This window comes from Oncorhynchus nerka, linkage group LG4 (assembly GCF_034236695.1).
Source record: "Oncorhynchus nerka isolate Pitt River linkage group LG4, Oner_Uvic_2.0, whole genome shotgun sequence".
NCBI classification, from domain to species: domain Eukaryota; kingdom Metazoa; phylum Chordata; class Actinopteri; order Salmoniformes; family Salmonidae; genus Oncorhynchus; species Oncorhynchus nerka.
In genome coordinates, this window is record NC_088399.1 from 77,249,354 (window position 1) to 77,264,872 (window position 15,519).

At 49.6% G+C, this 15,519-nt stretch overlaps 1 protein-coding gene and 1 long non-coding RNA gene across 2 annotated transcripts in view; one reads left to right on the plus strand and one right to left on the minus strand.

Annotated features, from left to right (window-relative positions):
• The window catches only part of LOC115117733 (uncharacterized), a 30,399-nt gene extending 17,932 nt beyond the window's left edge, over window positions 1–12,467 (plus strand). Inside the window, exons 2-3 of the long non-coding RNA XR_003861728.2 lie at window positions 2,231–2,348; window positions 11,373–12,467. This is a non-coding gene — a long non-coding RNA (uncharacterized LOC115117733). The remainder of the gene's footprint in view (window positions 1–2,230; window positions 2,349–11,372) is intronic.
• LOC115117732 (transmembrane protein 196) lies at window positions 4,815–14,776 on the minus strand. Its single transcript, XM_065017897.1, has 5 exons — window positions 13,917–14,776; window positions 12,978–13,034; window positions 6,170–6,305; window positions 5,753–5,895; window positions 4,815–5,634 (listed from the first exon to the last, which is right to left on the minus strand). The coding sequence occupies exons 1-5, from the start codon at window positions 14,079–14,081 to the stop codon at window positions 5,566–5,568; spliced, it is 570 nt and encodes a 189-aa protein (XP_064873969.1). The 5' UTR covers window positions 14,082–14,776; the 3' UTR covers window positions 4,815–5,565.
• Window positions 14,777–15,519: the final 743 nt, after the last annotated feature.

Sequence of the window (15,519 nt, forward strand, 5' to 3'; positions counted from 1 at the left end):
AATAATAATAAAAATAAATAAATTGTCCGATTGTCTATTCTGAGAGCAGCCGGTAAGACAGCTAACGGTTAGCAGGCCGCAGATGGGCGTTCAGGTAACGTCGCGACGGAGGAGCCAGCCGGATCTCCTTCGGGTAGATAACGTCGGCAGTCCAGTTGTGAAGGCCCGGTGGGGCTCCGCGTAGGCAGTAAAACGGGTCCGGATAGGTGACTGCAGCCCAGGAGTGATTGACGGAGCTCAGGAGTGATTGACGGAGCTGGCTAGCTCCGGAGTAATTGATGTTTGCTCCGGAATCGACGAAAGCAGATAGACACACGGATAGCAGCCAGCTAGCTGTGAGATCCGGGAGTGAATGTCCAGAGAGCAGTTGAAATCCAGGGACATGGAGAGAAAAATCGGTCCGGTATGTTCCGTTCCGAGCCGCGCTGCGCCGTACAAAACTGGCGATAGATTTTCGAGTTAAAGGATAGCTGATGACCACAAACCGTGGTTAGCTGAATACTAACGAGTTGCCAGTAAAGAAGCTAACTAGCTTCTGATTAGCTTCTGGCTAGCTCCTGGCTAGCTTCTGGCTAGCTTCTTGGAGTTTCTGGCTAGCTTCTGGCTAGCTTCTTGGAGGATTGCAGATTTGAGGTAAATAATACGTATTTATACATATCAATTGGTGAGGCAGGTTGCAGGAGAGTGTATTGAAGATGAGTTGATGGAAAATAAAAATAAAATGTATGTGAAAAAAGTTGTAAATATATATATATACACGACACGACAAGACGAGGACAAAAGACGTCTGAACTGCTATGCCATCTCGGGCAATGCTAGCTATGGTAAAAGCCCTGAAGGTGTGGAGACACTGGCTAGAGGGGGCTAAACACCCTTTTCTCATCTGGACTGACCACCGTAATCTGGAGTATATTCGAGCAGCGAGGAGACTGAATCAGCGTCAGGCTAGGTGGGCCATGTTCTTTACACGTTTCAGATTTACGATCTCTTACAGACCAGGTTCCCTCAACACTAAGGCCGACGCGCTGTCCCGTCTCTATGACACCGAGGACCGGTCCATCGAACCCACTCCCATCCTTCCAGCCTCTCAGCTGGTGGCCCCAGTGGTATGGGAGGTGGACGCGGACATCGAGCGGGCGTTGAGGGTTGAACCTGCGCCTACACAGTGTCCGACTGGTAGAAGTTACGTACCGCTTGGTGTCCGTGATAAGTTGATTCGGTGGGCCCACACACTACCGTCTGCGGGTCATCCGGGGATTGATAGGACGGTGCGGGGTCTTAGGGGGAAATACTGGTGGCCCACCTTAGCTAGGGATGTAAGGCTCTATGTCTCTTCCTGTTCGGTATGCGCCCAGAGTAAGGCTCCTAGGCACCTTCCTAGAGGGAAGTTACAGCCCCTCCCGGTTCCACAACGGCCATGGTCCCATCTCTCGGTAGATTTCCTTACTGATCTTCCCCCATCTCAGGGGAACACTACCGTTCTGGTCGTTGTGGATCGGTTCTCTAAGTCCTGCCGTCTCCTCCCATTGCCTGGTCTCCCTACGGCCCTACAGACTGCAGAGGCTCTATTTACCCACGTCTTCCGGCACTATGGGGTTCCAGAGGATATCGTCTCCGATCGGGGTCCCCAGTTCACGTCTCGGGTTTGGAAGGCGTTTATGGAGCGTCTGGGGATCTCGGTCAGCCTTACCTCTGGTTATCACCCCGAAAGTAATGGGCAGGTGGAGAGAGTAAACCAGGAGGTGGGCAGGTTTCTGAGGTCGTATTGCCAGGACCGGCCAGGAGAATGGGCGAGGTACGTCCCGTGGGCAGAATTAGCCCAGAACTCTCTTCGGCATTCGTCCACGAATATGTCGCCATTCGAATGCGTACTGGGCTACCAGCCGGTCCTGGCTCCGTGGCATCAGAGTCAGACCGAGGCTCCTGCGGTGGAGGAGTGGGTACAGCGCTCTAGAGAGACCTGGCAGGCAGTCCAGGATTCTCTCAGGCAGGCCAGTGAACGGCAGAAGAGAGAAGCTGACCGCCACCGCAGCGAGGCCCCGGTGTTCGCACCAGGGGACAGGGTCTGGCTCTCGACCCGAAACCTGCCCCTCCGCCTGCCCTGCCGGAAGCTGGGGCCGCAGTGTGTAGGGCCATTTAAAGTCCTGAGGAGGATAAACGAGGTGTGTTATAGATTGCAACTTTCCTCTTATTATCGTATTAACCCCTCGTTTCATGTGTCTCTCCTCAGGCCGGTGGTAGCTGGTCCCCTACAAGACAGTGAGGTACCGGAGGTCCCTCCACCCCCTCTGGACATCGAGGGGTCCCCGGCGTACACAGTACGAGCTATTCTGGACTCCAGACGCCGGGTGAGGGGCCTGCAGTACCTCGTGGACTGGGAGGGGTATGGTCCGGAGGAGAGGTGCTGGGTACCGGGGAGGGACATTTTAGATCCTTCCCTCTTGAGGGATTTCCATCGCCTCCACCCGGATCGCCCTGCGCCTCGTCCTCCGGGTCGTCCTCGAGGCCGGGGTCGGCGCGCTGCGGGAGCCCCGCGTCAGGGGGGGGGTACTGTCACGAATCTTGCCGAAGATGGTGCCTCTTCCTGTTCAGGCGGTGCTCGGCGGTCGTCGTCGCCGGCCTATTAGCTGCCATCGATTCCCTTTCCGTTTGTTTTGGGTAATTGGGTACACCTGTTTTGTATTAAGGTTTGTTTGTAGGGTATTTAAGGGCACTAGGCCCGCTGGGTATTTGTGCGGGCTTGTTTGTGTTACTCTGGGTTTGATGGTGTTAATTATTCATGTATTTATTCTCCGGACTATTCTGTCCTGTTAGGACTGGCAACTTATATACGCCCTGTGTGTTGGCGTGACTGTTTTTGTTGCGCTGGGGAATAAATGTGAAAGAAAGACTGAACCCTGCTCTCTGCGCCTGATTCCACCCACCACTCCTAGTTGATCGTAACAACTGGGCAATATGCCCTGCAGTTCTTTGATTGGCTGCTGCCCCAACACAGGGGGAGAGGAGTGGAGAGAGGACGTATGTCGATGCATTTATTAATGAAGCCGGTGACTGATGTGGTATACTCCTCAATGCCATCGGATGAATCCCAGAACGTATTCTAGTCTGTACTAGAGAAACAGTCCTGTAGCTTAGCATCCACTTAATCAGACCACTTCCGTATTGAGCGAGTCACTGGTACTATCTGTTTGAAAGTTTGCTTGTAAGCAGGAATCAGGAGGATAGAGTTATGGTCAGATTAGCCAAATGGAGGGCGAGGGAGAGCTTTGTACGCATCTCTGTGTGGAGTAAAGGTGATTTCAGTCTTCCTGCATTAAGTCCTCAGCCACTAGGAGTGCCGGCTCTTGATGAGCATTTTCTTGTTTGCTTACGGCCTTATACAGCTTGTTGATTGCAGTCTTAGTGCCAGTATCGGTTTGTGGTGGTAAATAGACAGCTACGAAGAATATAGATGACAACTATTTTGGTAAATAGCTTATCATGAGGTATTCCAACTCAGGCGAGCAAATCCTTGAGACTTTCTTCGTATTAGAGATTGTGCCCCAGACGTTGTTAATAAAGTCACACAGACCCTCCACCCTGATCTTACCGGAGGCTGCTGTTCAGCCTTCCCGATGCACGGAAAACCCAGCTAACTGCATATTATCCATTTCCTTGTTCAGCCACTACTCGGTGAAACACAGGATATTACAGTACACACACACACACACACACACACACACACACACACACACACACACACACACACACACACACACACACACACACACACACACTACTAGAGAGCTCTCTTCTAGTGTTACCACTTTGTGATAGGGCAGCACTAGATAGGTAAGGTCGGCCGGGTCTGATTCAGCTCTGGACGCTTGTCTTCAGAACAACGACACACACACACACAACACAGCAGGTCCTGCTTACTCTCCTTGGCGTCGCATGTCTGACGTTGTCACAGTGATAAATAGTGACACTGCTCCTTAGTCAGCGAGAGAGCCCCTGGCTGAGTTTGATGCCGTGGTCCCTGTCAACACACTCACACGATGGATACGGTGTAGTCTGATGTAAGCAAACAGCGTAATGAGCTATTGAACATCATTGATGTAGTTAGAGTAGCTGTAGATCTATCTGAGAGGTCACAGGTCTCAGGTGGGTGTGTGTCTGTGCCTGTAGGTTAAGGACCCATGGACATGCAGTCTGTCAAGAAGCCTAATGTCTCTTACCTTGGTTAGTTACTGTAACTAACCCAAGGTAGGTGTTGCCCCTGGTTACTGTGTTACCCCTGTCTGTAGTAGCAGATAGTGACAGATCAACAGGGTTAACTAAGTACTCTGGTTACTGTGTTACCCCTGTCTGAGTAGCAGATAGTGACAGATCAACCGGGTGAACTAAGTACTCTGGTTACTGTGTTTACCTTGTCTGTAGTAGCAGATAGTGAGACAAGTCTGTGAATAGGGTTAGCTAAATGAGATTTCAGAGGACCATTTTTAAGGAGCACTTTGATTTAATGCTCAATTAGCATGCACGCACGCACACACACTGGCGTGTGAGATCAATATCTTGTACTCCCACAGACAATAGTCCCCCTAGCAGAGAGCGTGTCTCCTCTAATTCAATATCAAAAAGGATGCCTGACGTGTGTGTGTGTGTGTGTGTGTGTGTGTGTGTGTGTGTGTGTGTGTGTGTGTGTGTGTGTGTGTGTGTGTGTGCGTGCGTGCGTGCGTGCGTGCGTGCGTGCGTGCGTGCGTGCGTGCGTGCGTGCGTGCGTGCGTGCGTGCGTGCGTGCGTGTGGAACTGGTTATGAAATCTACAACGCCATCTAACGTTTACAGAGTTTTATGTGTGTTTTATAGAAGCCTAAAGAAACATATTGTCACTCCATAGATAATGTTTGTTTTCCTGATATACAAGTATGAATATACAGCAGGGTTAGCCAACCCACCTCCTTGAGAGCTTGGTGTTCAGTCTCCAGGATCTTGATTAACTTAATTATGTGTGTTAGAGCAGGGCTGGCGCATAAGCCTGCAAACCCAGTAGCTCTCCAGGAGGATGGTTGGCCACCACTGATATTTAGTTTGCATCGTTGGTTGCATATATAATATTTAAAGCATTCCATATTCTGCTCTACATCAAGATAGCTATAGCATTTTTCCTTCAAACACAGTATACCTGCATTCATATAGCCAGAGAGAGAGAGAGAGAGAGAGATTACAAATTGATTGCATGCACATGAGGTCATGTGACTGTCTGTTAGGACTATCGGAACTAGTAACAACTGGTCCAAGAAGAGCGTTCATTTATGTGCTGAAGTTCTCCACACACAACTGTGTAATAGTGCTGCTCAGCTCTGTTGGATGATACCACCCCATGGTCAGCAGAACGAGGTGTGTCTGTTATCAGGGCAACAAGGTGTGTCCATTGTTAGGGCAACAAGGTGTGTCCGTTGTCAGGGCAACAAGGTGTGTCCATTGTCAGGGCAACAAGGTGTGTCTATTGTCAGGGCAACGAGGTGTATCCATTGTCAGGGCAACAAGGTGTGTCTGTTGTCAGGGCAACAATGTGTGTCTGTTGTCAAAGAGAGGTGGTGTTGCTGTTGTAGGAGATCTGGGGAATCCCGTTGCTGGAGTTGTCCAGGATCTCCTGTTAGAAACACACTCATGCATGAAATTACACACACACACACACACACACACAAATTAGGAGAAATCAGTAGCAATGTGTGAGCACGCATGCATGCGAGTGTGTGTTTGTTTCTTACAAAAGATCCGTGTGTGTATGGTTCCTTCTCAGCCATCTCATGTGAGTGGTGCAGTGAGTGTTCTCTCTCCAGAAACATCCTCTGTTGTTCTGAACTGGCCAGACGACAGGTCAACCAGGTAGAGAGAGTACAGGAAGAGATACCTACAGGAGAGACGGAGAAGGGGGAGAGAGACCTACTGAATTGAATGGTGCCAGAACTTAGTTGAATGTTACTGTACCACAGTTCATACTTTATAGCAGATATTCAATAATAACCCTTTCATATACAGACAAAGATAGGTTTCATGCAGATTAGAGTTGTTGGGTCAGCATCGCCCTACTTCAACTACCTGGAGTAGGAATGAGTTGATTTGCCTGTAGTGTAACGTAATATAATGTTTAACTGTGTTTTGTAGCCTTTTGTAGCGTTGCATACCCAGGCAGGCAATGGTCATGGCTGCCAGGTGTAGCGAGCGGAGAGAGTCCGGTCGTCGTGACAACGCCCGAACGAACTGGAAGTTGAGAATCCCTCCAATCAGACCACAGATACAGCAGGCTGAGAACAGAATCATCTAGATAGAGAGAGAGAGAGAGAGAGAGAGAGAGAGAGAGAGGTTTAAATTATTGCACCTCCTCATACTGTAGATACCTTGTCAGCAGGAAACAATACATGCTGAGATGGGAGGGAACGAGACGGAACACACCGTTTATAGTTTCCTACTGTATCACTGTAAATATTGTGCTGTTGTTGAATATTTCTTACAGAGCAAAATGTATTATTTACTGCATAGTTATCCACTCTCTCTCTCTCTCTCTCACACACATTTCTGACTTTTCCTGGTAGCTCAGTTACAGTGAACTGACCACTAAGTATCCCCACACACTTTATTACTGTGTGTGTGTGTGTGTGTGTGTGTGTGTGCATGTCTGTGTGTGCGTGTCTGTGTGTGCGTGTGTGTGTGTGTGTGTGTGTGCGTGTGTGTGTGTCTGTGTGTGTGTCTGTGTGTCTGTGTGTGCGTGTGCATGTGCGTGTCTGTGTGTGCGTGTGTGTGTGTGTGTCTGTGTTTGTGTGTGTGTGTCTGTGTGTGTGTGCATGTCTGTGTGTGCGTGTCTGTGTGTGCGTGTGTGTGTGTCTGTGTGTCTATGTGCGTGTGCATGTGCGTGTCTGTGTGTGCGTGTGTGTGTGTGTGTTTTGTGTGTGTGTGTGTGTGTCTGTGTGTGTGTGCACGTCTGTGTGTGCGTGTCTGTGTGTGCGTGTGTGTGTGTCTGTGTGCGTGTGTGTGTGTCTGTGTGTGTGTCTGTGTGTCTGTGTGTGCGTGTCTGTGTGTGCGTGTGTGTGTGTGTCTGTGTGTCTGTGTGTGCGTGTGGTGTCGGGATTCTAATGTTACAAATCAGAGCTCACTTTTCAGTCATTAGCCATCGTTTGGAAACACATCAGACTCCAGAGATACATTAACCTACCATAACCTAATCATCACACAGAGAGAAGAGAAGAGGAGAGGAGAGGATGGCTTTTACTAAAGTGAGATCTAATGACAGTGAGATAGAGAGCGTGAGAAAGAAGGTGTGATGGGGGGAGACAGAGGGCGATGCATAAGCCAGGAGATGGAAAGAGTGAATAACACAGAGTGAGGAAGGAGAAATTACTTTGGTATGGATCAGTCATTTACACCTCTGTGACTTCTGAGAGGAGGATAGGAGAGAGAGCCACCATTGGGAGGCACACGACCAAGGGTTCAAGGCTATTACAGAGCAAATCAGAGAGTTGGCTCATAGGCAGCCCGCCACCTCTGAGACCCCCCAACCACCCAGTAACCTTTTTACTATTAGTGGTGGGTTTGTACAGCCTACCCCGGCTTCCCGAGAACCCCGCTTACCACCTGCACAGCAATATTTTTGGGATCCTGGAACCTGCTCTGGTTTTCTTTCTCATTGCTCCCTCATTTTTGAGCTGCAGCCATCTTTATTCCCTTTGGATCGGTCAAATATAGCGTATATTATTACGCTAATGTCGGAAAGGGCGCTCTCCTAGGCTACGGCAGTTTGGGAGCAACAATCCGCTATTTGTCGTGATCTGGAAGACTTCATGGCAGAGGAGAGGAAGGTTTTCGATTCTCTGGTATCCGGGAGAGCCGGCCCAAAAACTACTTGAATTACATTAAGACTCCCGTAGTGTGGCAGACTACGATGTAGATATTCGCACGTTGGCCGCCGAGAGTGCCTGGAATCCGGAGTCCCTATTCGATACCTTCCTTCACGGATTATCAGAGGTGATAAAAGATGAGCTAGCTGCTCAGGAGTTACCGGTGGACCTTGATTCCCTCACCATTAGGATTGATGGACGTCTACGGGAATGCAGAAGTGAGAGGAGGTCCATCCGCTATGGCTCGCTCACCTCCGAAGGAATCCAGAAGTCCCGAAGGCTGTTTTTCCGAGAGGATCCGAGGCCACCCGACCTCCCTCGAGAATCACTGACGACGGGTGAGTTGGATACACCGGAACTTGTGCAACTGGGAAGAGATAGATTATCACCTAGGGAACATTTGCGCAGGCTAAGCTCCAACAGTTGTCTGTATTGTGGTGCTGTAGAGCATTACATAGCCACCTGCCCAGTGAAGAGACCTGAATCCTTAGTAGGTACAAGTACACTGGTGAGCCTGACTGGGAACCCTTTAATTCCCATGAACCAAAATCCTTTTTATGTGATCTTGCTGTGGGGAGACTAGTCTAATTCTCTCCGGGTGCTCATTGACTCTGGCGCATATGAGACTTTCATGGACGCTATCCTGGTATCGGAACTAAGTATTCCTACTCAACTCCTCTCCGTTCCCATGGATGCCAGGGCACTGGACGGCCGCGCCTTTGGAAGAGTCACGCACAACACAGTTCCCGTTATTCTGTGGGTATCTGGAAACCACAGTGAGTCAATACAGCTTCTCCTCATTGAATCTCCCCACGTCCCTGTTGTTTTGGGATTTTCTTGGCTCCAGAAGCACAACCCCGATATTGACTGGACATTCACATTTCCTGAAGGCGGCGCAGGCTTCCCCGGAACGTCTACCTTCAGGTTTGAATACGGCCTTGGATCTCTCTGCCATTCCCACAGAGTACCATGAGCTCCAGGAGGTTTTCAGCAAGGCTCGTGCTATCTCCCTCCCTCCACATTGTCCTTACGATTGTTCTATTGACCTCCTCCCGGGCACCACACCGCCTCGAGGCCGGCTATATTCCCTGTCTGGTCCTGAGACCATGACCATGGAGAAGTACATCGAGGACTCTCTGGCTGTTGGGAGCGTTTGCCCTTCTGCCTCTCCTGCTGGTGCAGGATTCTTCTTTGTGGGGAAGGAGGACAAGACCCTGCTTCCATGCATTGATTACCGGGGCTTCAATGACATTACGATCAAAAATTGGTACCCTTTACCACTCCTCTCCTCAGCTTTCCAACCTCTCTAGGGGGCTACCATCTTTTCCAAACTGGACCTTCGGAATGGCCACCACCTTATGTGTGGAAGACGGCTTTCAACACTGCCAGTGGACACTATGAGTACCTGGTCATGCCGTTTGGACTCACAAACTCGCCCGCTGTCTCCCAGGCCCTGGTCATCGATGTGCTCTGGAACATGTTGAATCGTTTTGTTTTTGTCTACCTCGACGACATCCTAGTTTTCTCTCGTTCTGCCCAGGAATACATTCTCCATGTTCAACATGTCCTTCAGCGCCTCCTGGAAAATCCGTTGTTTGTCAAATCTGAGAAGTGCAAGTTCCACCGCTCCACTATCTCCTTTCTGGGATATATCATCACTGAAGGGACTGTTCAGATGGATCTGGAAAAGGTGAGAGCGGTGGTGGATTGTCCCCAGACCACGTCCAGGGTGCAGCTACAACGTTTCTGGGGTTTGTTCATTTCTACCCCCATTTCATTCGGGGCTACAGCAACCTGGCAGCCCCCCTCTCTGCACTTACCTCTCCCAAGGTACCATTCACATGGTCTCTAGCAGTGGACAAGGCTTTTGGGGACCTAAAGCAGTGATTCACTACTGCCCTCATCCATCCAGACCCAACTCGTCAGTTTGTGGTTGAGGTTGACGCTTCCGACGTGGAAGTAGGGGCCGTCCTTTCCCAGCAATCCGTCTAGGACCAAAAGCTTCATCCCTGTGCCTTCATGTCCCCTCATCTCAACCCTGCAGAGAGGAACTATGACATTGGGAACCGGGAACTCCTAGTGGTTAAGATGGCCTTGGAGGAGTGGAGGCACTGGCTGGAAGGGGGAGAAGATCCATTTTTGGTGTGGATTGACCATAAGAATTTAGAATACCTCCGCACTGTCAAGCACCTCAACCCAAGGCAAGCTTGTTGGGCCCTGTTATTTAATATGTTCAATTTCACCATCTCCTACCGAAAACATGAATCTGGACGCTTTCTCCCATCTGTACAGTTCCACTGCCACTCCCTCTGAATCTGAGACCATCTTCCCTGCCTCTTATTTGGCGGCTTCGGTTGTTTGGGGTATTGAGGCTCTGGTCCGCAAGGCACAATGTTCCCAGCCGGACCCTGGGGGGGCTAGGGCTAACCGGATGTTTGTTCCTGATCCGGCCCGGCCTCATGTCCTGGAATGGGCTCACTCCTCCAGGCTTACCTGTCATCCTGGGGCTCATCTTACCATGGCTTTCCTCCGACAATGCTTCTGGTGGCCCACCATGGCTCCTGATGTCTCGGCCTTCGTCGCCGCATGCATGGTGTGTGCTCAAAGCAAGACTCCGCGGCAAGCTCTGTCTGGCCTCCTATAGCCACTCCCTGTCCCTCATCGCCCCTGGTCCCATATTTCCCTGGATTTCGTCACTGGGCTTCCTCTGTCAGACGGTAACACCACCATTCCGACAGTGTTGGATAGGTTTTCCAAAGCCGCCCATTTCATCCCTCTTCCCAAGTTACCTTCAGCCAAGGAGATGGCCCAGCACGTCTTCCGAATCCATGGACTCCCGGTTGACATGGTTTCAGATCAGGGTCCTCCGTTCTCGTCCTGATTCTGGAAGGTGTTCTGCATCCTTATCGTGTTGTCGGCCATTCTGTCCTGCGGGTTTCATCCCAAATCCAACGGCCAGTCGGAGTGAGCCAATCAAGACATGGAGACGACACTCGGTTGTCTCGTTGCTAGTAACCCCACCAACTGGAGCCAGCAACTGGTCTGGGTGGAAAATGCTAGGAACACTCTTTCCTGCTCGGCTACTGGACTCTTCCACTTCAAATTCTCCATGGGGTATCAGCCTCCGCTCTTCCCAGAGCAAGAAGTTGAGGTCAACACACCCTCAGCCCAGATGTTCGTCCACCGCTGTTGGCATACCTGGAAAAGAGCTTGGGCGGCTCTTCTCAAGATCACCTCCAGGTATCATCGGCAAGCGGACCGCCACCGGACTCTGGCTCCCGCTATTGGGTCGGGCAGAGGGTATGGTTGTCCACACGGGACCTGACCCTCCGGGTGGAATCTTGCTAACTTTCCCCCTGTTTCATTGGTCCTTTCCCCATATCTAGAGTCTTTAGTCCCACTGCTGTTTGTCTGCTGTTACCCTCTGTGTTCACCCTACTTGTCATGTGTCCAAGATTAAGCCCTTGTCTCACAATCTTTTGTCTTCTGTTTCTAGGCCCATCCCCCCATGTCATCGACGGTCATCCTGGACATCCTGGACCCGGCCCTCATCACCAACTTTCACAGCCGGCACCCCGGTCAGCCAGCTATGCGCTGGCCGGGGTGCCCGGGGGGGGGGGGGGGGTTTACTGTCACACCCTGATCTGTTTCACCTGTCTTTGTGATTGTCTCCACCCACCTCCAGGTGTCACCCGTTTTCCCTATTAGTCCCTGGGTATTTATTCCGGTGTTATCTGTGTCTGTTGCCAGTTCGTCTTGTCTTGTCAAGTCTACCAGTGTGTTTTTCTGTGCTCCTGCTTTTTCTTATTTCTCTTTTGCTAGTCCTCCCGGTTTTGACCCTTGCCTGCCTTGACTCTGAACCCGTCTGCCTGACCATGCTGCCTGCTCTGACCTCAAGCCTGCCTGCCACTCTGTACTTCCTGGAAACACTGACCTTGTTTATGATCTTTTGCCTGTCCACGACCATTCTCTTACCTGCCCCTTGGATTATAATAAATATCAGACACTCAAACCATCTGCCTCACGTGTCTGCATCTGGTTCTCGCCCTGTGACCTTATATAAACAGAGAGTACACAGTGGCAGAATACCTGACCACTGTGACTGACCTAAAGTTAAGGAAATCTTTGACTATGTACAGACTCAGTGAGCATAGCCTTGTATTGCTGCACTTCCTAACCTCCTGCCAAATGCATGACCATATTAGAGACACATATTTCCCTCAGACTCACAAAGAATTGGAAAACAAATCCAATTTTGATAAACTGCCATATCTACTGGGTGAAATACAACAGTGTGCCATCACAGCAGCAAGATTTGTGACCTGTTGCCACAAAAGGGCAACGAGTGAAGAACAAACACCATTGTAAATACAACCTTTATTTATTTTCCATTTTGTACTTGAACAATTTACACATCATTAACACTATAGACATACGACATTTGAAATGTCTATTCCTTTGCAACTTTTGTGAGTGCAATGTGTTACTGTTGATTTTGATTGTTTATTTCACTTTTGTTTATCTATTTCACTTGCTTTGGTGATGTAAACATATGTTTCCCATGCCAATAAAGCCCTTTGAATTGAATTGAGAGAGATGGGAAGAAAAAGTGGGGTTACTGCTGAGAGGAGACAGGGAAACAGAGACAGAGAGAGAGACAGAGAGAGAGACAGAGAGAGAGATAGAGAGAGAGACAGAAAGAGAGACAGAGAGAGAGACAGAGAGAGAGAGGCAGAAAGAGAGAGCGAGCAAGCGAGAGAGCGAGATGGGGGAGAAAGGGAGGGGCGACAGAGACGAGGAGGGAGAGACAGAGGCAGAGAGAGAAGGGGGGGGGGGGGGGGGTGAGAAAGAGGTGACTCCTGTTCCTGTCTCCTCTAGTCTATCTTTCTGAAGGACCTGAGTAACTCTTACCTCCTGTCCTGGATATATTTCTGCATGTGCACACACAGAGGACAACAGTGCTACACTCCCTAACTCACTGACATGCACTCCTGTGTCTGTGTACTCTGGTGTATGGTGTGTGTGTGCATAAGTGTGTGTGTGTGTTTTGGTTTTACGCGTGTGTGTTTGTGTGTGTTTGCGTGCGTGCATGTGTACTTACGATGAGTCCAGTCCTCTTCCTAGCACACAGGACTCCACACATCCCACAGATGAGAAACTGAGAAAGACAGAGAGAGGAACCAGATCAAAACTGAAATTATGACAGCATAGAAACTATTGAATAATTTAATAAAACTTCTTTAGTAAAATGATGAGAAACTATAGCTCCTCCCTAGCTCATCTGGCAAACATCCTTTCACAGACCTCCATGGAACCTTCCACAGACCTCCATGGAACATTTCACTGACCTCCATGGAACCTGTCACAGACCTCCATGGAACCTGTCACAGACCTCCATGGAACCTTTCACAGACCTCCATGGAACCTTTCACAGACCTCCATGGAACCTTTCACAGACCTCCATGGAACCTTTCACAGACCTCCATGGAACCTGTCACAGACCTCCATGGAACCTGTCACAGACCTCCATGGAACATTTCACTGACCTCTATGGAACGTTTCACAGGGAGAAGTGAAATCGAGACAATGAGACTGTCTTCTGTAAGCGAGTGCGGGGGAGCTCACTGTATGAGCATAACATGAAACAAACACATTAACTATTTCACACTTGCTTTGGCAATGTAAACATATGTTTCCGGTGCCAATAAAGTCCTTTGAATTGAATTGGGAGAGAGAGAGAGAGAGAGAGAGAGAGGGGAGGGAGGGAGAGTGGAGAGAGTGAGAGAGAGTGAGAGAGAGGAGAGAGAGAGAGAGAGAGAGAGAGAGAGAGAGGAGAGAGCAGGGAGAGAGAGAGAGAGAGAGAGAGAGAGAGAGAAGAGAGAGAGAGAGAGAGAGAGAGGAGAGAGCAGGGGAGAGAGAGAGGGGAGAGAGAGAGAGAGAGAGAGAGCAGGGAGAGAGAGAGAGAGGGGGGGGGGAGCAGGGAGAGAGAGAGAGCAGAGAGAGAGAGAGAGAGATATGGTAAACTAAAGGCTCTACATACACACAGGCCGCTCCAGATAGGTGAAGCATCTCCTTGCTGTGGTTTGTGTTCCTCCCTGACCCGGCTGAGCCCAACGGCTCCCAGGACGATACTGGAGACCCCCAGCCCCACCTCCAACACTGACAGCAGCAGCAGGCTCCACAGAATTTTCCGGCTGGAACACATCCTGCCCAGGCATCCTCCTGGAGACCAGTCCGCCTGTCTGCCCTCCTAAGTCGGCTTCAGTCAGGAGGACACGGGTTGGCAGCAAAACTTTTTTTAACGGAAAAACAAAAATAGGCTGCTCCCCGGAAAACAGTCACGGTTGTTGACAAGTGGACTGTCCTGGTTAAATATAGGTGACCTGGATAAGTTCAGGTACCTTCTGGGTTCACCCCATTTCAAAACATTTATAATGTACTTGTGCCAACTAGCAACCCGACCCTGGAGGATCCAACGCCGGCGGACAGAGGAGGAGAGGGAGTCAGCCCTCGGAGAGCGGCTTGATGACCATATCCCTGATGAGGAAAGTTCTGGGCAGGAGATCAGGTAAATCCGCTTGAAATGTAGAGTAGGTTGCCTTCCACGGACATCTCTGTCATGTCGAGTAAATGTTATTTTACTTAGCCTACCTATTTTCATCGAGACTAACCTGCATGAATAAAGGCTGGATCAAATCCAAAAGTGAGTCGTCTGTTTGCTGTTGCTGATAACGGGAGCTCCTCCGGTCAATAATGAGAGGAGAGCATTATGCTCTGAACGGTCGCAGACTGGCACGCGGTTGCTGTCCATGGGGCTTAAACGCTTGCGCAGACACACTCAACACCCTTCCGCGACCCGACCCAAGTGCCCTCCAGTTCTCTCTCTCTCCCCCTCCTCTCTCTCTCTCTCTCTCTCTCTCTCCCCTTCTCTCTCTCACACACACACACACACACACACAGAGAGACTCCCCCCGGACAGTGTGGCACCTCCTCCTTTGGTCTTTCAGTTTAAATTAGACTCTAGAGACTCCACGGTCCCGGCGTGACCCCTGGGCAGTTTCACAGACACAAGCCGGTGTCATCAGCACAACCCCTGTAAATAATATAACAGTGAGATGATCTATGTCACAAAGACACACACACACACACACTGGTTCACGATTAAACTTTTTTATGTTTCTAAATCAATCCACTTTTTTCAGTTTGTCTTGGCTAAAGCATTGTGTCCGTATATATAGAACAGTTTCATATCTATCTGCCTAGCATCTTCTGCTGACTCTGGTCCAGTGTTCTACCCTGTTACATAACGGTCTGTTCGAAAGAGCCTCTCACACCTGTGTGCAGTTGCAGTGTAATGAATGGAATGATGCAATCTAAGGAACCTAGTTTTCTAAACTAAACTGCTTTTTACTGTTCTAGCCTACTGTTATAAATGAATATAATAATCTCTCTCATTATACAGTTCCAAAATAATAAAGACATTTCAATGTCATATTATGTCTATATACAGTGTTGTAATGATGTGAAAATAGTTAAAGTACGAAAGGGAAAATAATTAAACATAAATATGGGTTGTATTGACAATGGTGTTTGATCTTCGCTGGTAGCCATTTCCTTGTGGCAACAGGTCACAAATATTGCTG